The sequence below is a fragment of the Poromitra crassiceps genome (assembly GCF_964638095.1).
Source record: "Poromitra crassiceps genome assembly, chromosome: 1".
In the NCBI taxonomy this organism is placed as follows: Eukaryota; Metazoa; Chordata; class Actinopteri; order Beryciformes; family Melamphaidae; genus Poromitra; species Poromitra crassiceps.
In genome coordinates this window covers 98,754,306-98,775,914 of record NC_139623.1, presented here as the reverse complement: position 1 = coordinate 98,775,914, position 21,609 = coordinate 98,754,306, and the positions used below count along the sequence as shown (strand labels likewise).

Sequence of the window (21,609 nt, the reverse complement as noted above, 5' to 3'; positions counted from 1 at the left end):
TTGGGTTTATTATAGGTCATCCATACTCGCTGAAATGTCATGATCAATTCTGTTCTCTTCTCCATGTTTTCCATACTGTATGGCTTTATACAAAATATAGAAAACATACATTTACAGCATTCATTTAGCCTACTGAGCCAATGTGCCAAATTTTACATTTTGATATGTGTAACATTTAGGGGTGTCACGATACACTCAGTTCACGATACGATACGTATCACGATACTGGGTTTACGATAACGATACGATACGATACGATTTAACAATATTTTTTTAAACTTGAATAATGACAATATATGACTGGAAAAGTAGTATTTTATTTGAAATGCACAAATACAAAACATGCTGTTGTGGGAAATTGTTATTACAATAACTAGAAAAAACATGAGATTGGAGATAAGGCTTATCTTGAAATAGAATGAGTTACACCGTCACTTAGATTTACTTTGAACTAAAAGGTTTCTCAGCAGTATAAATTCTCATTATGCATCTTCAGCTTTTCTTCAAACTCAAACAACAAGACTTTTCTTAGTCTATTTTTTATGCATCTTCAGTTTTTCCTGTCAAGTAAACAGTTTTGCCAGAAACTCAATTGAATGGTTTCTCTCCTGTATAACTTCTCATGTGTCTCTTCAGAGACTTGTTCAACTGAACTACTTTCCACACATTGAACTTCAACAAACAAAGACGTTTCTTTGTCTATTTTTGAAAAAAAAAAAAAAAAAAAAAAAAAAAAAATTCACGATATGAGATTTCATCTCAACGATACATATCGTGACGTTTTACTATCGCGAAATTTCGTGGGACGATATATTGTGACACCCCTAGTAACATTACATATCCATAACTAAATGAAAACAACCATATCTAAAGGTAACTTCACTGTTGTACACATTACGTACGATGAATCACACAAATTATGGGGAAAAAAATCGTTCTTTTCATTTTTGCTGCCGGGCTGGTGGGGAAAAATGTTACGTTGCACACTGCAGATTAATTGCAGCCTGGAATTTCATTCCAGATTAATTCTGTAAAATCACATCCCTGGTTCAGGCTTTGGACTGCATTTGGGGCTTTATAACGCCCTCCTCCAGATCGACCGGGGGCATGCTTTAAATAGTCCGCAACAGATTGTCTTATCTCGTGGTCTGTGGCCCTGCTGTCCCACTTCTTAACTGCAGCTGCAACAACACAAACATATAGGGTACTTGTTATAATAAACACACACAGAATTATCAGAGGACACATGTGTCACTTTGAAAGCTCAAGTTAAAATATATTCAATCATGGCATGTACACACAAAGTTGTTAAGATTTATTTTTTCAGTGAACAATTATTCTAAGATCTTTGAAATCCGGTTTATTAGTGTTCAAAGCCAATTTGTACTTCACAATATAATCATCAGTCCTTGATCCTCCAGACAAGAAATATATTCAATAACTAACTAGCATACTAAAGAAAAATACCACATATTTACCATTCACAATGGAGTACAAGGCACTGGTTTGGAAGGCTCTCTTCGAACGGGTGCCCTTCATATTGAACTTGGACATGAGACTGTTTGTAAAGAGCCTGAAAGACACATACAGGATCCTCTTTACTGGTCAATAGAACACTGCTGTGGAAATCAGCCTTGTGATTTTAATATCTGTGTTATAACAGCTTTCCATTGCTACTTCACAGTGTCAACATATACCTGTCCATGATCTTGGCTGCACAGTCCCTTACGTTTTTGCCCCCAACACTGCTCAACCGTTCAACCTGAGAGTAAAATTACCAAATAAATTACCCAAGACTTGAAATTTTACCTGATGAATGGGCATAATTTAGCATCCATTAAAAGCATTATGTGTGGATGTAAAATGGCATTCCGTACAGTATGGAAAACACCATTATCAAAAATAGCAAATATCAGAGCGTTTATCAATACACAGGATATATGACTATTCCTTGTGCCATAATCCAGGCTAAGTATACATATGTAGAGGGCCAAATCCAGGTTAATCAGAATGATATACTACCAAAGTACCATAGAAAACATGAGGCTAAACCATCATAAATCTACAGCACCATAAGAGAGACAGCAGCATTCATTAGCTCTAGTGTCAGGGTGAGTAATGTATAGGCAAATCATTTGGGTTATCAAGCGTGCACGTTGCTTTACCATTCGACTTTTTTCCTCAGCACTTTGGAGCTGTTCCTCCAAGCGATCGAATTCTTCCATCCTATCCATCTTGTCAATATGGTAGTTCCTCGGCTCCGCCCTCCCAACACGCTTGACCTCCTCAAATATCTCCACTAGTTGCTTCAGAACGCACTCCTGAAATTCTGAAATGTTGTAAAGACATAGAGAGGAACACTCATATATAAGCCATATATGAAAATTAACTTCGGCCATTTGCATTTAAGAATAGTGTAACAGGTTCCAATTGCATTCACAATGCAAAACGTTCAAGTTAAAGAGCGTGGTGCAGGTAAAAAATAAGAAGAATTTACAGTTAGGACTCAAGATTCTTAAGAAAATACCCCAAAAAAACAAAAACAAAATTAAAACATGCCCTGTTAAAAAGGGTCTAAGACTGCAATAGCTGCGTGCCTCCTATGTGACGTGCGGAGGGATATCAGGAAAAGTAGACCCGCTTGCAGATAGTGTGGGGAGTTGCGGGTTCAAGTCTGTTTGAAGTTCAGTCGAGACCGGATAATTGAATAGCTGAAAGTACTGCAGTTTATCGTGTGTTTGGCAACTTATTGTGGGAATTGTGCGTCCATGACTACAGTGAGTATTTTCCTGTGTTTATTAGCGTTGAATGTGTAGTTTGATAGATAATTTGCAAGAGAATGTAGCCAGTTGGCACCCTTTGAAGTGGTAATTAAGACGGCATGAATGTCGGTGCAATATAAGATGCTTGTGGGGACGGGCAATCGCCTTACAGTAATTTTCTGTTGAGAGTGGTGCGTTTGATAAATAGGCAATTCGGTGTGTACCGATAATGTGTGTAATTTGTATCTTTTGGGAAGTTATTTTATTTCCATTACAGTATGTATGCACTATCAATGATGCGCCCCAATTATGACGTGACTACATGTGCATATGCATGCTTTTGGCCCGTGGGCAGTAATCTGACGGCATGCCGGTATATGGAAGGTGACTTGGGGATATTTGTATGTTACCCCTACAGTAATGGCAGTAATGACTGTGGATCTGTGTTGATGTTATGGGTTTAAAGGTGGGATATTAACTCATTGAGTGCCAAGGACGGACATGTTCGTCATTTCAATTAGTAACGTAGAGTGCCAAGGACGGACATGTTCGTCAATTGCGTTTTTTGACGGTGGGGCGTCGATCAAAGCCTTCTGCCTCTGATGTACAAATATTATAGCTATTGGATGTGTCTAACCTATTTTACAGAACCCTTAGGTGGCGACAGTGCTCTCCACATAACAGAAAGGCAAGGAAAAAACAAAGAAGAAGTCGTTATGGAAACGGAAATCGCATCGCATCCGTATGCATCGATATGCTGAAGCACGTTACTGCAGCTGTGCCTGCAGCAGCCAATCTGCTCCCACAATTGAGCCGCTCCGTGTCGGTTGCGACAGCAAATCCGCACATCCACACCGTGGAGTTGTTATTATTCAACTGGAAGCATCGTTGCCGGTGACAAACACACGCGGAACGCTGTAAAAAAGCAGGATGTCTAGCACCCTTCACTGTGCGCACAGCAAACTCAGCAGAGAGCCACCACAGACAGGAGGAGGAGTGTGCAGTTGAGGCGAGGCGGGGCGGGGCGGGGGGGGGGGGGGGGGGAGGGGGCACGCAGAGCAGCACACACACAACACCCAGACAGACCCAGGCAGCAGGACAGGATTGACAAACGCAAGCCAGAATATCCGATGCCCACCAGCAGCAAATGAAGACCAGCAAGAAGCTGCAACCAGCAGCGCACGCAGGGGCCAGCGCTGCTGGTTGTAGCTAAAAAATATTATTCTGCCAAACAGAATTCCCTGGCCTTCACTGTTTTATTGAAGGAAATTATTTTTGAGGTGTGACTACATTAGAAAAGATTAGCTTCAGAGTCAGTGATGTGCTTGAAATGTTTAATTTCACAAAAGGCCAATTATCTCAGCTTCTAGAAAAAAATTGCTGTTTCTGGATGAATCAAGCTATCTTCTCCGGCTCATAACTAAAGAACGGAAAATGGGATCAATAAACTTTTTTTTGCAGATGATAGAATAGAGTCTCATCGTTCTTTGTGCGTGTTCAGTGTTTACATAGTAATATCACACAATATTCTGTGGGCCTCGAGAAATCACTGAAAACGCTCTGAAACTCTGGCACTGGGAGCATCCGTCCTCCAAAAGTGGCTGGCACTCAATGAGTTAAAGAGCATGTATGTTATATTTGATATATGGTTAATGTTATCATAATATATTACAATGTAATTGTATTATGGTTAATGTTAATAGGCCTGCTATAGGTAGTAGTATACTACAGTTATTATCATTTGTATACTTATTTCTATATTTGTATTCTGTTTATTTACAGAAACCACGTTTTCCACAATTTTCTACAAGTGTCACTATGACACCGGTCTAAGTAAAGGAATAAAGAGTAATTCAACTTCAACAAAGGCTTTTATTGGGACCCCTCTTCCACACCAGAGTTCTAATCGGACTCTCCACAGCTATTTGGCCTATCCCACCACAAGAGTTTTTTTTACAATTTTTTATGCCCCCAGGGCAAAAATATGGAGAACTAGAATGACCGCACTGCGGATTTATGCCTCCTTAGTTCATTCTTGAGTCCAAATCGCCATTTGAGGCAAATTGGAAGGAATTCCGTCAAGGCACTCCTGAGATGTTGCGTTACAGAGCTTGGAAATTGCATGTGTGAGGTCACAGTGACCTTGAACCATCATAAAGAAAGAAAAAAAAAACATTGCATGGATGCATAACTGGGACGTATCCTCAGTGATGTACCCTGGGGTCATAGGATGTTTCGGGTCTCGCAACATCATACACCCTCGCCCAGGTGACCCAGCCGGGGCTGGCCAAGCCCCAACTTACGTCCCAGTAGCTACCCACGGTCAGCCCTATAGGGAGGGTCGAAGGTGGTCATGCGGTCAGGGCCACTCAATCCGCTGCTCCGGAACTACTCTGCCGGGACCGGGGGAGGGAGAGGGCTCTGGTACGTAGAGGGACCGGGCTCTGTGGGTTGCCACCCGGCCGGGTTCCTCCCTCGTCTCACCAGGTCTAGGACCTGTGCGCTGCACCAGACTCCCCCGCTCCAAACATCTCATTCCGAGGTGATGGTATCTTAGTGGACACCATGCAGTACCAGTACTTGGTGGCACTGCAGTCTCCACTTGCGGCTTGAATGGCCCTCCTAAAAGGCCTCTCGTGGGTTTTTGGGCTTCTTCCTCATGGAAGACGCAGGCTGGGGAGCTAACCCATACTGCTACCCGGGTGCCGTCCCTGTTCCGGCTGTCAACTGACTCTCCAGTAGTCAGAGTCAAAGTCTAATCAGTTTATCCTTGAGTGCAAGTGGAGGTTTGAGGCAAATTAGATGAAATTTCGTCAAGGCATTCCTGAGATCTCACGTTAACGAGCATGAAACGAGCGGTTGTGATGTCACAGTAACCTTGAACTTTGACCACCAAAATCGAATCAGTTCATCCTTGAGTCCAAGTGACGTTTGAGGCAAATTCGAAGAAATTCCATCAAGACATTCCTGAGATATCGCGTTAACAAGCTTGAAAATGGCATTCGAGAGGTCAGTGACCTTGACCTTTGACCTTTGATAACCAAAATGGAATGAGTTCATCATTGCGTCCAAGTCGATGTTTGAGCCAAATCAGAAGACATTCCATCAAGCAGTTCTTGAGATATCGCGTTAACAAACTTGGGAATGGCTTTCGTGAGCTCACAGTGACCTTGAACCTTGACCACCAAAATGTAATCAGTTCATCCTTGAGGCCAAGTTAATGTTTGAGGCAAATTTGATGAAATTCCGTCAAGGCATTCCTGAGATATAGCGGTTAACAAGCTTGAAAATGGCGTGAGAGGTCACAGTGACCTTGACCCTTGATCACCAAAATGTAATCCGTTCATCCTTGCACCCAAGTCGACGTTTGAGCCAAATTGGAAGAAATTCCATCAAGCCGTTCTTGAGATATCGCTTTAACGAACTTGGGAATGGCATTCGTGAGGTCACAGTGACCTTGACCTTTGACCACAAAAATCTAATCAGTTCATCCTTGAGTCCAAGTCGATGTTTGAGGCAAATTTGATGAAACTCTGTCAAGGCATTCCTGAGATATCGCGTTAACAAGCTTGAAAATGGCATTCGTGAGGTCACAGTGACCTTGACCTTTGACCAGCAAAATCTAATCAGTTCATCCTTGAGTCCAAGTCGATGTTTGAGGCAAATTTGATGAAATTCCATCAAGGCATTCCTGAGATATCGTGTTAACAAGCTTGAAAATGGCGTTCGAGAGGTCCCAGTGCCCTTGACCTTTGACCACCAAAATCTAATCCGTCAAGGCGTTCCTCAGATATCGCGTTAACGAACATCGGACGGACGGACGTACGGACAACCCGGATCCATAATGCCTCCGGCCTGGCTATCACCGGCGGAGGCATAAAAAGGTGGCATTATAATGCACATGCTAAAAAAATCTGGGACGTCACTCATGCTAAAAAAAAAATCATCTGGGACGTCACTTGGGCTACGGTACTTACTGTAATAATAATAAAAATATACAGTCAATGTGTACAGCAGAAAACTTTCCAAAACACCAGACACACAATAATTATCGTATTTGTACGATGATTTACCTCCAACAATGATCATTTTGACCCTCTGGTACAATAATTCAACACTGCCCAGAATGCATTTCGGCACTGAAGGAGCAGAGAAAACTCCGCTCCGCCATTTCCACCCCCATAACCTTCTGTTTAGTTTGGGCTCCATCTATGGTTAATATGGCACTTTATGAAGTTTTAATAGATTCAGTAGTCAAACATAACTAGTAGTAAAACTAGTTGACCCCCATTATGCAATCGGTTTTTCAAAATAACGCCTATTTGGAAATATAATTTTGGAGAACCAGAGACTGCACAGCCGACCGACCATCTCAGCTCATCTAAGCCGGCTAGACCGGTCTTGGCGTACGGAGGTAATGATCTGAGGGAACGTTTATTGTTTATTAAAACGTCACAGGTGTTATTGCTAGATTTGCGGGTTTTCATGTGCGTGTGCCAGCTGCTTTACAAAAACCAGTCTAGATGCAGCTATGTGTGGGGGGGAAACAAAAAACAAAAGAGAATCCTAATTGCTACATAAAAGTCCCACATGTTAATGCAAAGTGGTCTCTAACCTGCACCATGCTCTTTAATGGCCCAAATCCCCGTAATATTTTAGTAATCATAATGTTACCCAACAGCAGTTTGACAAACAAGAGAAGAGATAGAAGTCTGAAAATACATATACATGAGACTTACTGGCAGTATACGTCGGAAACATGCCTCTCTGGCCTTCTGAAGCCACAGGTGTTTCTGAAACAAACATTTAAAATAATTTTAACTCAATACATGTCATGTGAAACAAACATTTAAAATAATTTAAACTCAATACATGGCATGCCAATAAGACTAATAACATATGGAGGCATGCATTTGCCATAAACAGATTTAAAAATAGGCTTTTTAGGGATAGGCTTTCTTATAATCTTCTCTCCTTTTTTCATAAAATTTGTATACAGGCCAAGCCTACATCTTTATACTGTAGGATCTGTCATATTGAACCAGCTCAGTGGCCTTGTGGTTTGAGTGTCCGCCCTGAGACTGGGAGGTTGTGAGTTCGATCCCCGGCCGAGTCATACCAAAGACTATAAAAATGGGACCCATTGCCTCCCTGCTTGGCACTCAGCATCAAAGGGTTGGAATTGGGGGGTTCGATCACCAAATGATTCCCGAGCGCGGCACTGCTGTCGCTCACCGCTCCCCCAGGGGATGGGTCAAATGCGGAGAACAAATTTCGCACACTCAGGTGTGTGACAATCGTTGTGACTTTACCTTTACCTTTATATTGAAGATATTCATGATTACTCAACAAGACAAGAGTCTAGGAGATTACTTGTATTGCCTTCCACAAATTGAATATCTACTCAAAAATCTGTTATGTATAGAGCCACTGCATTATGGAACACGCTGTCTGATGGTATGAGAAACACCCAGTCTTTAAGTCTGTTCAAAAAACATCTTAAAAAGAGTCTGTTGATTGAACATTGATTTATGTGAATCTGAATTTGGTGTTGGTGTTCGTAAATTTTTTCTTTTCTTTTATGTTTATCTGTAAACTGTTTTAATCAAAAGCAACCATAGTTGGGTTGTGGTTATATTTTAAGAAAGCTTACATAGCATTACCTCATTTTTTTCATGATTTAAGGTATACAAACTGTATTTGAATAATTGTATCCATCAAATGTATGTAATTTTTTTTTTTTTTTACTTTTATGTTGTGGACCTCAGGAAGAATAGCTGCTTCCATGTATGGCAGCTAATGGGGATCTAAATAAACAATAAACAATAAATAAACCTCGGGCAGATTAATGACACGATATTCACCTCAGCCGTGTATTCGCGCAAGTTGAAATTTCTCAACTTGAGCGGAGAATTTGTGTGACACTGTGTCACGATAGCCAATCAGCATTGAGATTCTCTCAATGTCACCAACGTCCTGACCCTGATGAAGATAAGCTAATTGTGGCTGTTTGTGGGCTCCCGGAGCTATATGACACCAGTCTCCTGGCATGTCGCAATAAATAGGAGAGGGCTTGGAAAAAAGTCAGCAAGGAAGTTGGACTGAGTGATAAGTTCTGAAAATATGTGACTGTTTTATTGCAGCTATCGGTTAGCACAACCGCTAGCACAGCTGGCCTTCCTGGCATAACGAACAATCAATCTTCAGCTCCTTCCAGAGATTGCCAAGACACCGGAGGCTACCAACTCTGCTCCGTCAGCCGGAAGGGCTCGCAGGTGGCGTAGAGATCGTAAACAAAGATGGGGAAGAAGGCTACGGGCTAAGCTAACTATCTCTACCCAGCATCTTCCTCGCCAATGTACAGTTTCTGACTAACAATATGGATGAGCTGTGGTTGTGGATCATCACTCACAAAAGGATTATGGACTCCAATATCCTGATCTTACCAGGAACCATGGCTCAACAGTGGCGGCCCCGATAGTGCCATTGAGTGAATGGGACGCTATACGCCAGAGAGAACAACAGACGACTCCGGCTGGAGGTGGGGGTCTGGGCATTTATATAAACAAAGCTTGGTGCGCAGACACTGCTGTAATCGAGAGTCAGTGCTCTTGCATCTAAACATAGCCCACATTTCAACAACTATTTTTGGCCTAAATGATGACCATGATGGACGGACCTGCTTTAGTCTAAACATTAACGTATGTGGACATCGGGTGCTGGGTGGGGTGTGTGCAAGCGTCAAAGCCACATCATCCAGACAACAGATGTAAAAGAATATATTCTCAATTCCTTAGAATGTTAACCAATAACAGAAATTACTGTAAATAACTTAAGCGTATCTTACTTTTCAAGCTGGGACTAGGTTCGTCCTGACCCGAAGCGCCTCCGTTGTCCTGACAGTCCTGGAACCTCTGCTCATTCATTTCCCAGTTAACTGCATCAATATCACAAGGCTCCTCTTTTACGCTCAGGTTTGCGGGCGGTGCGGCCAGATTTGGTGTCCCATTTGACACGCCTGACACCTCTGAGGAGTGTGAGGTGCGGGTCTGGTCCAGGCCCGTCCTGCTGGGAGACGACGGGGGAGCAGACTCGTGGCTTTGGGAAGAGAAGTGTGAAGTAGGTCTTACAAAAATGCCAGCTGTGGAGTGAGATGACAAACACAAGACAGAGAAACACAATTAAACTGAGGCTACGTTTAGACGACAACAGTCTCGGCAATAAAAACGGCAAACTGTCTTTGCATTCTGGCCTTTGATTCGTTTGTGATAACGATTTACATGCAGATTGGAGCTGCAAATGTCATCACCAACTCTAAGCAGCGTCAAGCAGTCAGAATAAAACTGAAGCTTGCAGCTAGAACCTTCACAATAATGGCAATTAAATAAAGTACGGTAATAGCCTTGTCAAGGCTATTATTATTGTTATTATTATTATTATTATCGAAGCATTGCAACGTGCATCAAGGCCCTTGATGCACGTTGCAATGCTTTTTTGTGTGATCCAAAATATTTTACCGATTTTACCCTGTAGTGAGTCGACTGTTCTGTTTTTTATTTACCCATTCATAAATTTAGGGCTGCACGAGTATGTCAAAATTATCATCTTGTTCTGTTGTTGTGACATAATATGTGTCACAACAACAGAACAAGATGATCAAGCATATTATGCTTGATTTGAGGGGGAGAAGGCAGAAGGGGGGGGGGGGGGGGGGGTTGGGGTGAGACCCTCCCACGATGACGTACTACAGCAGGGGTGCCAAACTTTTTCAGCTTGGGAGCTACTTTTAAAATGACCAAGTCAAAGTGATCTACCAAACATATTTATTTATATATATATACACTGAGTATACAGTGGAAAACAGTGGAACAGTGGAAAAACAGTGGAAACAGTGGAAAAACAGTGGGGGGGAAAGAAAAAAAAAAAAAAAAAAAAAAAAAAAAAATCTTCCTCAATGCCATGCGATCTACCACACTACCTTCGCGATCGACGTATTGGGCACCCCTGTACTACAGCCTCACTACATGCAGCGGCCACTGCATGCTGCTGTATGAATTGTCTGAATTAGCGATGGGAGGTTTGACTCTTTTTACTAACTCAAGTTTGCATGAGTCACTCAGTAAAGAGAGTCGGTGTTCGAGTCACTTGGGTCACCTGAGTCAGTCACCCCCCCACACACACACACACACACACACACACACACACACACCCAGAGCCTAGAAAATCCCCCTAGCCGTTGCAACTTGCTTTTTAAAATGATTTCATGATTAAATAATTTGCTAGATGAACGTGAAGTATATTATGTGAACACTTTACGCCACAATTGTATATAGTAGCTACTGTAAATGTTTGCTCATGTCTAAATGTACCCTTCTTGCATTGGGCATATTCGTCTCTTTCTTTCTTTTTTTCCTGTATGTGTGTACTTTGAGAGCAAAGCAAACCGGAGTCCAATTCCTTGTATGTGTACATACTTGGCCAATAAAGCTGATTCTGAGGCCCGCAAAACTTACGACCAAAAAGAGTAAATGGTCAATGAAACAGACTGAGGTTCTAAGTAGGAGGGAATTAACATGGCTTTAGAACACAGCCCACGCCCCTGTAGTTACCCTGTAATTACATGTAAGTAGGAGGGAATTAACATGGCTTTAGAACACAGCCTGCGCCCCTGTAGTTACCCTGTAATTACATGTAAGTAGAAGGGAATTAACATGGCTTTAGAACACAGCCTGCGCCCCTGTAGTTACCCTGTAATTACATGTAAGTAGTAGGGAATTAACATGGCTTTAGAACACAGCCTGCGCCCCTGTAGTTACCCTGTAATTACATGTAAGTAGGAGGGAATTAACATGGCTTTAGAACACAGCCTGCGCCCCTGTAGTTACCCTGTAATTACATGTAAGTAGGAGGGAATTAACATGGCTTTAGAACACAGCCCACGCCCCTGTAGTTACCCTGTAATTACATGTAAGTAGGAGGGAATTAACATGGCTTTAGAACACAGCCCACGCCCCTGTAGTTACCCTGTAATTACAAGTAGGAGGGAATTAACATGGCTTTAGAACACAGCCCACGCCCCTGTAGTTACCCTGTAATTACAAGTAGGAGGGAATTAACATGGCTTTAGAACACAGCCCACGCCCCTGTAGTTACCCTGTAATTACATGTAAGTAGGAGGGAATTAACATGGCTTTAGAACACAGCCTGTGCCCCTGTAGTTACCCTGTAATTACATGTAAGTAGGAGGGAATTAACATGGCTTTAGAACACAGCCCGCTCCCCTGTAGTTACCCTGTAATTACATGTAAGTAGGAGGGAATTAACATGGCTTTAGAACACAGCCTGCGCCCCTGTAGTTACCCTGTAATTACATGTAAGTAGGAGGGAATTAACATGGCTTTAGAACACAGCCCACGCCCCTGTAGTTACCCTGTAATTACATGTAAGTAGGAGGGAATTAACATGGTTTTAGAACACAGCCTGCGCCCCTGTAGTTACCCTGTAATTACATGTAAGTAGGAGGGAATTAACATGGCTTTAGAACACAGCCTGCGCCCCTGTAGTTACCCTGTAATTACATGTAAGTAGGAGGGAATTAACATGGCTTTAGAACACAGCCTGCGCCCCTGTAGTTACCCTGTAATTACATGTAAGTAGGAGGGAATTAACATGGCTTTAGAACACAGCCTGCGCCCCTGTAGTTACCCTGTAATTACATGTAAGTAGGAGGGAATTAACATGGCTTTAGAACACAGCCCACGCCCCTGTAGTTACCCTGTAATTACATGTAAGTAGGAGGGAATTAACATGGCTTTAGAACACAGCCCACGCCCCTGTAGTTACCCTGTAATTACAAGTAGGAGGGAATTAACATGGCTTTAGAACACAGCCCACGCCCCTGTAGTTACCCTGTAATTACATGTAAGTAGGAGGGAATTAACATGGCTTTAGAACACAGCCCACGCCCCTGTAGTTACCCTGTAATTACATGTAAGTAGGGGGGAATTAACATGGCTTTAGAACACAGCCCGCGCCCCTGTAGTTACCCTGTAATTACATGTAAGTAGGGGGGAATTAACATGGCTTTAGAACACAGCCCGCGCCCCTGTAGTTACCCTGTAATTACATGTAAGTAGGAGGGAATTAATATTGCTTTAGAACACAGCCTGCGCCTCTCTAGTTACCCTGTAATTACATGTAAGTAGGACGGAATTAACATTGCTTTAGAATAAAGCCCGCACCCCTGTAGTTACCCTGTAATTACATGTAAGTAGGAGGGGGAATTAACATTGCTTCAGAACACCGCCGCACTGTAGTTACCCTGTAATTAGGTGTTATTATGGAACCCACCACGGTTCCGGCAAAAACCACGCCCTGTGCCCGCCTACGCAGCAGTCAAGCGCTGGGATTGGCCAGGCGCCAATGAGGTCTAATGCTCGCAGCTCGTCACTCAATAGGGAAATAAGGCTTAGTTGATGACTGAACTTCTCTTAGAATTCCAAGGAAGAAAAACAACAAACACCTGAATAATGTCACGGGAAAATTGGAGGAGTGCAGAAACGCCCGTTGGATGAGCCGTGGGTGGCGCAGTACAAATCAATTGAATTGGCAACTTTGATGATATATCTGCGCATTGAAGCCGTGGTCTCCCCCGGGGAGAACACAGCCCGCGCCCATGTAGTTTCCCTGTAATTGCATGCATGTAACTACCTAGTACTTTTTTTTTTTTTTTACATCAAAACAAGTACCACTTATATAAACTTTTTTTTTAAACCCAGGAAAGCAGCAGGGGGTGATCGGCTTTTAAACATCTTATACCTTTTTTACATCAAAAGTCCCACTAGCACACGTGTTTTTGTTACCCAGGAAAGCAGCAGGGGGTAGCAGCAGCAGCATCGCCTTTTAAACTTTTATATCGCACTCTCTCAACCCGCGTTTCTCCACCGCTGCGGGCTGTCTCTTCCCCCTCCCTTTTCCCTTCTGGAAGCTTCTGGGTAAAAATTTCAACTAATGTGATTTAAACAAGTAAATAGCCTCACTGATGCATGTTGGAGGAGAAAAGGGTGTTTCAACAAACGAAGCAGCAAACATTGGATCAAAATACTAGTTTTGATGTTAAGTTTACATAATAGTGAAGCTGCAAAGCATTACTCAAAATGTGAACGTTACAACAAGGGCTTTATTTTGAAAGAGCTAAAGCAGACGACATACTTACATTCTGGCTGACTTGACATAACTAATTGACATAACATTATTAGCGAACGTGTATAGACGATGCGGTGCGAGCTTGGCCTGTACAGTACACTGTGCATTTGTTTGAGCACATTGCTCCAGCTGTAAACAAGGCTATCTCGGTGAATACTCTACCAATCTGAAAGAAATATGTCACGATGAGTTTATTGACATGTATGATGATGACATGTATAGGCAGCAGCGTGTCTTGTATGCACAAGCTAATATGCTGAGGAAAAAGTTTTATTTTTGCTCTGATGAGGTCAAGATTAATAATAATAATAATGATTGGATTTATATAGCGCTTTTCTAGACACCCAAAGCGCTTCACAGAAATCATTATTCATTCACACCATTCGTACCAGTGGTGGTAAGCTACGGGTGATGTAGCCACAGCTGCCCTGGGGAAGACTGACGGAGCCTGATTAGCCTGTTTAGAGCCAATAGACCTTATTCGCTAACCCCGGACAACGCCATATTGTTGACATACCGTCCTGCAGCTGACAACTATAGTAACGGCCTTATTGTCGTTTCTGTTCCATTACAAAATAGCGATAGTGATGACAGCAAAAAAAAAACCAGAGTTGTTGTTTGTATGCTGCCGTTAATGCCTGTAATAATAAACAAAAGAAAAAACGAGGTGAACAGACTTTGCTGTGAGGAGCTGTCAGAAAGTTTCACCTGTCTCTCCTAACTATCCACACATCTCCTGTGCTGCTGACGTATCCTCCGTCTCGCTCCCTTCACGTCTGTGGACGGTAGAGATAGAAACAAACCACGGGGACTTTATTGCTGTCATTACTACAGCCATGCCTAATGCAGGTCACCATCCGAACACAATTGGAACGATACAGGTAACGCTAACGCTATAGCTTCCTATAAACGCTGCTCTCACATAGGTTGTCACTTAAAGCTGCAGCGCTATGTCGAGAATATGGAGGTGGTGGGCGTGCCCGTACGTGAGTGACGTCAATCGAATAAGGTCTATAGTACTCCCCTTTATATTGCCCCCCTGTGGGTCAAGTTTAAGCAGACTAGCATTCAAAAGCTTCAGGTTGCTTATAATGACTGCATGAGGAGTCTGCTCAGAAAGCCAAGGTGTTGCAGTGCTAGTGAAATGTTTTGTGGTGCAGGAGTCTACACCTTTCATGCCCTGCTGAGAAATCTGACCTACAAGTTTATCTGTTGTCTTAATGTGTCTCAGAACTTGATTATCATGCTGCTGTCTCAACCTGGTCTCAGTGCTATTAAGTACCAGTCCAGCATTTGGGCACATTGGTACAACTCTTTAATGTAATGTATTGGGGTATGTATATGTTATGATTTGATGTATTGTCTGTTTTTATACTGGACCTTGTGTCTGTTCATAAAGTGATGATGATGATGATTTATTAGACACATACAGTGTGGAAAATAGGGTCCAGGTTGAAAAAAAAAACGAAATTCTCCTTTAAATGTGTGTACAAAAGATACTTAATGTGAAGTGGTTAGATTATTTTTGGCCTCTAAACATATAGAGGGTATGCATGTGATGTCACAGAGGCAGAAGTCACTGTGGGGTCACGCCCACTGAGTCACAGCAAGAATGAGCTTGAATGCAGTAATCAGCCTAGACACCTGCTGCTCAGGGAGGAACTTGACACTCATTTTGACACTCATTCCCGATTGAGGGGGCGTGTTCCAATTAGGGATTGGTATCGAGTTTCGATACTTACTTGGCACCGAAATGAAAACATCGATACTAAGGGGTATCGAAGCCTCCCTTGTCAATCGATACCAATTTTCGATACCAAAACAAAACAGCGTCATTGAGCCTATAAGCATGCGACATGCTTGCACACCACGCTCTAATACGGCTGGTGATTGGCTGTCATGTAGAAGCATGCAGGGAAAGTTACGCCCACTTTAGCTGGTGTGGGTTTGTTGTGAGGCAGGCAGCGTGCGGTGCGGAGACAAGTGGAACTGGGACTGGTTTCCACAGACGAGAAATAATCGAGAGGTGGGTCAGCTTACCGCAAGTTTGTTGTTGATGTTAGCGGTTATCAGATCCCTCAGTCTGACAGTCTGGCTGTGAGTTGTAGCTACTAGCTAGCATTAGATCGTTTAATTAATTGGCGCGGTAACGTTATGCGCAAGCGGGCATTGTGTATTTTTAGCAACTCGTTAACAAACGCTGATGTCATGATAGTTTGTTGAATGTAAATGCGATTCACTTTGTGCCATTTAATAAGGCTATATTGATAGGCTAGTCAATGCTCAACTATTGTCTTCCATGCATGAAGTGGAGCTGTCTCATCAGTTTTGACAAGAATGACGTTCTGTTGCAGCAGTGAGCATTAAACACTGATCTGCAATGCTAGCGTTAGATGTTCAATTAATTAGTGTTAACGTTATATGCAAGCGGGCAGTTATCGCCCATTATGTATTTTTAGCAAATCGTTAACAAACGCTTATGTCATGATAGTTTGTTGAATATACGGTAAATGGGATTCACTTTGTGCCATTATTGATAGGCTAGTCAATGCTCAACTATTGTCTTCCATGCATGAAGTGGAGCCATCTCATCAGTTTGGACAAGAATAGCGTTCTGTTGCATCAGTGAATATTAAACACTCATTTGCAACTCTCCGTTTTGCACTGAAAACTATTGCACTGATTTATTTGTTTTACATTTATTTCCTTTGTAGTACTCCAATTTTTTTTGTGGGGACAGTAATAAGTTTAGACAACTTAAAGTTATGTTAAATACAGTAGGTTTTTTTTCTGCTGTAAAACTTGAAAAAAAAACTACAGATTTGTATCATAATTGTCAATGTGTAATGCAGTTTTATTTTTGTTAAAATGGATTTTTCTAAAAATTGGTATCGAAAAAAGTATCGTTCAGGAACCGGTATCGAAATCAAAGTATCGAAACGGTATCGATATCGAAAATTTTTGAACGATACCCATCCCTAGTTCCAATGGGTGTGCATACCCTCTATTGACAAGAGACACATTTGTACACCTGGTGGCTGAAATGCGGTACTGCAGGGGGACAGCTCTGCACAAGACGTGAACCATAGACAGTGGAAGAGATGTGAGGTGTTTACAAGCAACTTGTAAAAACCAAACTTGGGGCAAGCATGTAAGAGGGCAAAGTTGCACATAGAGAGAATTAACTAATGCAAAACACAGTAATTGCTTTCAGGTGGAGTGGTTTAAGAGCTGACTTTTGGTCAATGCTGCAGACTTGGAAGGCATGGGTTCAAACCCCAATTGTAATGTTTTTTGCATGTCCTTATTATAACAGAGTATGTCTACAACACTTGTCAAGTCATGATTTTGTTTAGTTTGTTTTTCTTTCTTAATGACAAAGACTCGTTTTTACAATCCATTTAGACGGTTTTAACTTGACAATAGACATTCTAAATGGTCCCTAGCTTACTTCCAGTTGTAGTGTTCGTTAATACAATAGCTGACAGGAAATAAGCTAGGTTTCAAACTGTTCCCTAGCAACATCGTTCTGTGAAAACTGTCTATATTTAGGGAGATTTGAAGATCTGAGGTAGCCTACTTCCTGCATGTAAATGTAGCAGTGTATTTATGCCCAGATGACACCTGGCGGCTAAAATGCGGTACTACAACAGTGGACGGGAGGCAGGTCTGTCCAACGCGTTTGTTTACATAGGGGGGCGCACATGTAGGCTACAGGGGGGTGGATTTGCGCCTAACAGGGCTGACCGTGTTTACATTTTAAAAACTACGCAGTTCACACAACTTTAACACGTCATGCATTATACATCAAACTCTTGAGCTAATTTTGCTCTCACTCGGAATGTCAAAATATAAGCGATGTGATGTATAGGCTACTTTTTGAAATATTAATGTTTGTTTGGCACAACTCATACTAGTTAACTGCCGCAGGGTTCCGCATTTCTGGGTGGCAGTGACATCACGCTGATTCGTCCTATAAAAAAAGTTATTATTGGGGCGCAGGATTACATTCTAAGCTAAACTAAATATAACATCACGATTTAATGTATACATGTCATTACCTACTTTGAACATGAGAATAGTGTAATTGAATACATTGTTAACCTGTGGATTTTATATGGTAAATTTCATATACATAAAACCAGTGTTAAAATCTTCCCCTAATTTCATAAGGTTTCTTTGTGAGTTTAATGATTACATTAGGACTCTTAAACGTAGCCTATAGATAGTAATAAAACTAATAAAACTGTCAAATTATATTGTGATTAAAAGAGAAGAGGATAGCACTCCAAGTTAACTTTTTATTGCCTGCAGCAAACGTTTCGGGCTCTTAACCCTTCATCAGTAGTCTCTTAAAACTTGTATGTTACACCCCCAGAACATGCACAAGGAAGTTGGGAAAAAAACCTTCAGACAGGAAAGAAGTTCGACAGAATCCGACCAATCACGACACGTGGGTCCACGAAAAATGCGCATATTGGATTCTGATTGGACTAATGAGCGGAAGACCCGCCTTTCTACTTCCCATTCCGGTTGGTGCATGATTCTCCCCTAATGGTGCGTTCCTTTATCGCAAAATAACTGGGATGTGGAGGCTAAATGACATCACATCCGTTTTGTTAGCGTTCCATTTGCAGAAAACTTGAGCTGGGAAGTTCACTGTTCATTGGTCAGATCCAGTCGCTAGCCAGGCTAGCCATTGTTAGCCATTGTTAGCAATAAAATTGACAACATGGCATTTCGCGGCAATTTGCGCATACAAACACTGCAGCCTCATGTCCACACAGATAGAAGTTAGGCAGTGCTGTGTGTACAGCTGATTTAATGAGACACAAACAAAACAGAAGTGCTAAACAACATTACTACGATTATACTACTACTGTTGTTGCGCGGCGCAGCCATCTTGGATTTTTGAGGTTGGGGCTGCTGAGACTCCTACGAGTTTGGAATGGGACATACCAGCTCTGATGACGTCACCGCCCAGCTCATGACCTTTGAAGTCGTAAGATTACCAGTCCCCAGTTATAAAGGAATGCACGAGAAGTACAGACAGTATGGCGGAAGCATTTGAAAATTGCGGAAGCCAACTCGTCTGTTCTAAGAGACTACTTCATCAGTGCAGTAGCCTACTGCACTGATGAAGGGTTAAGAGCCCGAAACGTTTGCTGCAGGCAATAAAAAGTTAACTTGGAGTGCTATCCTCTTCTCTTTTAATCTTGACATTCATTGTGGATTTAGCACCCAGTTATTTGTTCAGTTGAGTTGAGCGCGTTTTTTGATTTATTTTTGATTAAATTATATTGTGAACCATTTAAAGAGGAATCATTTGTTTTTGTTTTCTCTCTTGTCATTGCTACTTGATTCTCGACTGTAATTTGTACCATTATACTTGTCCATTTTTATTTATTTTCTGTTATGAGCACATGTCTGTAATGTACACTTGTCTGTTTGAAAAAAAAAGTTATTATTGGGGCGATGATATATCGAAATTCAACATATCGCAATGCAAAAAAGTGAACATGTATCATGGAGGACCAGAAAATGAGGTGCATTTTATAGGCTACGCTTACTCACTTGAAGTGCTCATTTCACACTCAGGGCTTTGGTCTGTCATCTCACTGTCACTGTCAATGGGCTCCAAAGTGTTCTTCTCCCCCTGTTGAGGAAGATCGTTACAGGTGTGTGAGCTGTCGAGGCTGCTGTGTCCATTTCCAAAAAGTCCACATGTGCGTCCCTGTCCCTGTTGCCGCAGAAGCTGCAGCTCACGGTCGCTCTCCTTCGCTCTGCTCTCGAGCCGCTGGATCTCTTTGTCCCTCTCGGCCACTATCCTTTGATATTCGTGCGTCCTGGCACTGTTGACACTGTACAGTACGTTTATGACTGAATCTATCGCGAGTCTGATCGCGTTTTCGATCACAAGCGCTTCTTCTTCGCGCAGGTGTGGATAGATAGTTCGGTTCTGAATTAAAGTCATCTTTAAAATCAGCTGTTTGATAATAGCACTTAACTAGCAGCCTACAAGGATGTGAGAATACGTCGCTGCAGACACTGCGCCACACGAGTCCACGTTACGCAAAGTAGTTCTCCTTAGAAATAATACAGGAATCTGAGGCTTTTCTACAATGTAAAACACGAAAACATCTACTACACAGCGACAGCTGACTGAGCCAGGCAGCGGGATGCCGCTTGCTTGCTTCCTGTTCCTGTCTGTATCGTCTTCTTCTTCCCCCGCGTCCAGTATTTTGACCGCTTCAGGTAGACCGGACGCCACAGCGCCATCTGGTGGTTATGCTTACAAAGTGGCAGTAATTTGATCTGAATGCTACAACAAAAGCAGAATCTTTATCAACGACGTGACATATTTCTATATTTTATGCACACTTTCAACTCACTCTTTCGAAATCCAGTAAATTGCATTTTATCCGAAGCATAAGGTTCTAAGACAAAACCTTCATAACACAGAGTAGTAGCCTATGGAGCCGGAGGTCATGTTGGCTGTTTTTTCATGTTGGAGTACTTCCATGCACTAGCCTTTCATACTACCCTCTTTAACACCATATTACATTTTTGGCACACTTTTTGCTTGATAATTTAGTAAACAGGGTGCCGATGAAAGGAATGTTTGCTGCATTCAACCTCACTATTGTAGGCCTACTACCACTTCAGCACACGGTAGTAGGCTATAGCACAAAGTCAACAATTTACAATAAACACAAATACTGTAGTAGTTACTAGTAAACTAATCATTAACTAATCATTAGTTAATGAGTAGTTAATTAATAATTTGTCATTAGTCAATCACTAATTGTTAATTAATCATAGTTAATGAGTAGGTAGTCATTAGTTAATGATTAGTATCTAAGTTCCTGAGTAGAAAAGTTAATCATTACCTAATGATTACTAAATGTCAGTTGTGAATATAGTAGTTAATCATTAGTTACTGATTAGTCGGTCAGTTCCATGAGTAGAGTAGTTAATAGTTCGTTAATGATTAATAAATGTCAGTGTGTGAATATATTAGTTAATCATTAGTTAATCATTAGTTAAGGTCACATTGTGAGTATAGTAGTTAATCATTAGTTCATGATTAGTTGTTAGTTCCTTAGTAGAGTAATTACTCATTAGTTAATGGTTAGTCAATGGTCAGTTTGTGAGTAGCCTATAGAGTTAATTGTTAGTTACTCATGACTTAATTATTACCTGTCCATTAGTTACTCTTTTTGTGTACCCTATTGTAAAGCGGTGCATCATACTCAGTAGTTTATGAGTACCATAGGTGTAGTCCCGGCAGAACGCGTGGGAACGGCGTTCCCATACTTCTCCAAGGGGTGTTTTGTGTGTGTCAGTGTGTGTGTGCATGTCGAGCCAATAAAACGAGTGAAACTTGACAACGTTGTCATTCGTCCTATATTTAAGGTGGGCTGAATTATTCACACAGCATCAACTCGCGGCTTGAAGAAAGAAGGAAACATTCCACCTTAACTATATTTAAGGTGGGCTGAATGATTCACACAGCATCAACTCGTGGCTTGAAGGAAAAGGAAACATTCCACCTTAACTAGCTACAGCGCGGGGGAACCCTCAGTTTAAAGGAGGACTTACCCCCTAGATATGTATTAGAACAGTGATTTGAAAATACCTA

The 21,609-nt window shown here is 41.9% G+C and overlaps 1 protein-coding gene across 1 annotated transcript; it reads right to left on the bottom strand.

Annotated features, from left to right (window-relative positions):
* Positions 1-833: 833 nt before the first annotated feature.
* Positions 834-19,941, bottom strand: LOC310772249 (uncharacterized protein; the record flags this gene model as incomplete). The annotated part of the gene is made up of 7 exons (XM_083632007.1): positions 834-1,181; positions 1,479-1,573; positions 1,698-1,762; positions 2,166-2,329; positions 7,502-7,555; positions 9,610-9,903; positions 19,542-19,941. 7 exons carry the CDS (start codon positions 19,939-19,941, stop codon positions 994-996), a joined length of 1,260 nt encoding a protein of 419 aa, XP_083488133.1. The 3' UTR covers positions 834-993.
* Between the last annotated feature and the right edge of the window lie 1,668 nt (positions 19,942-21,609).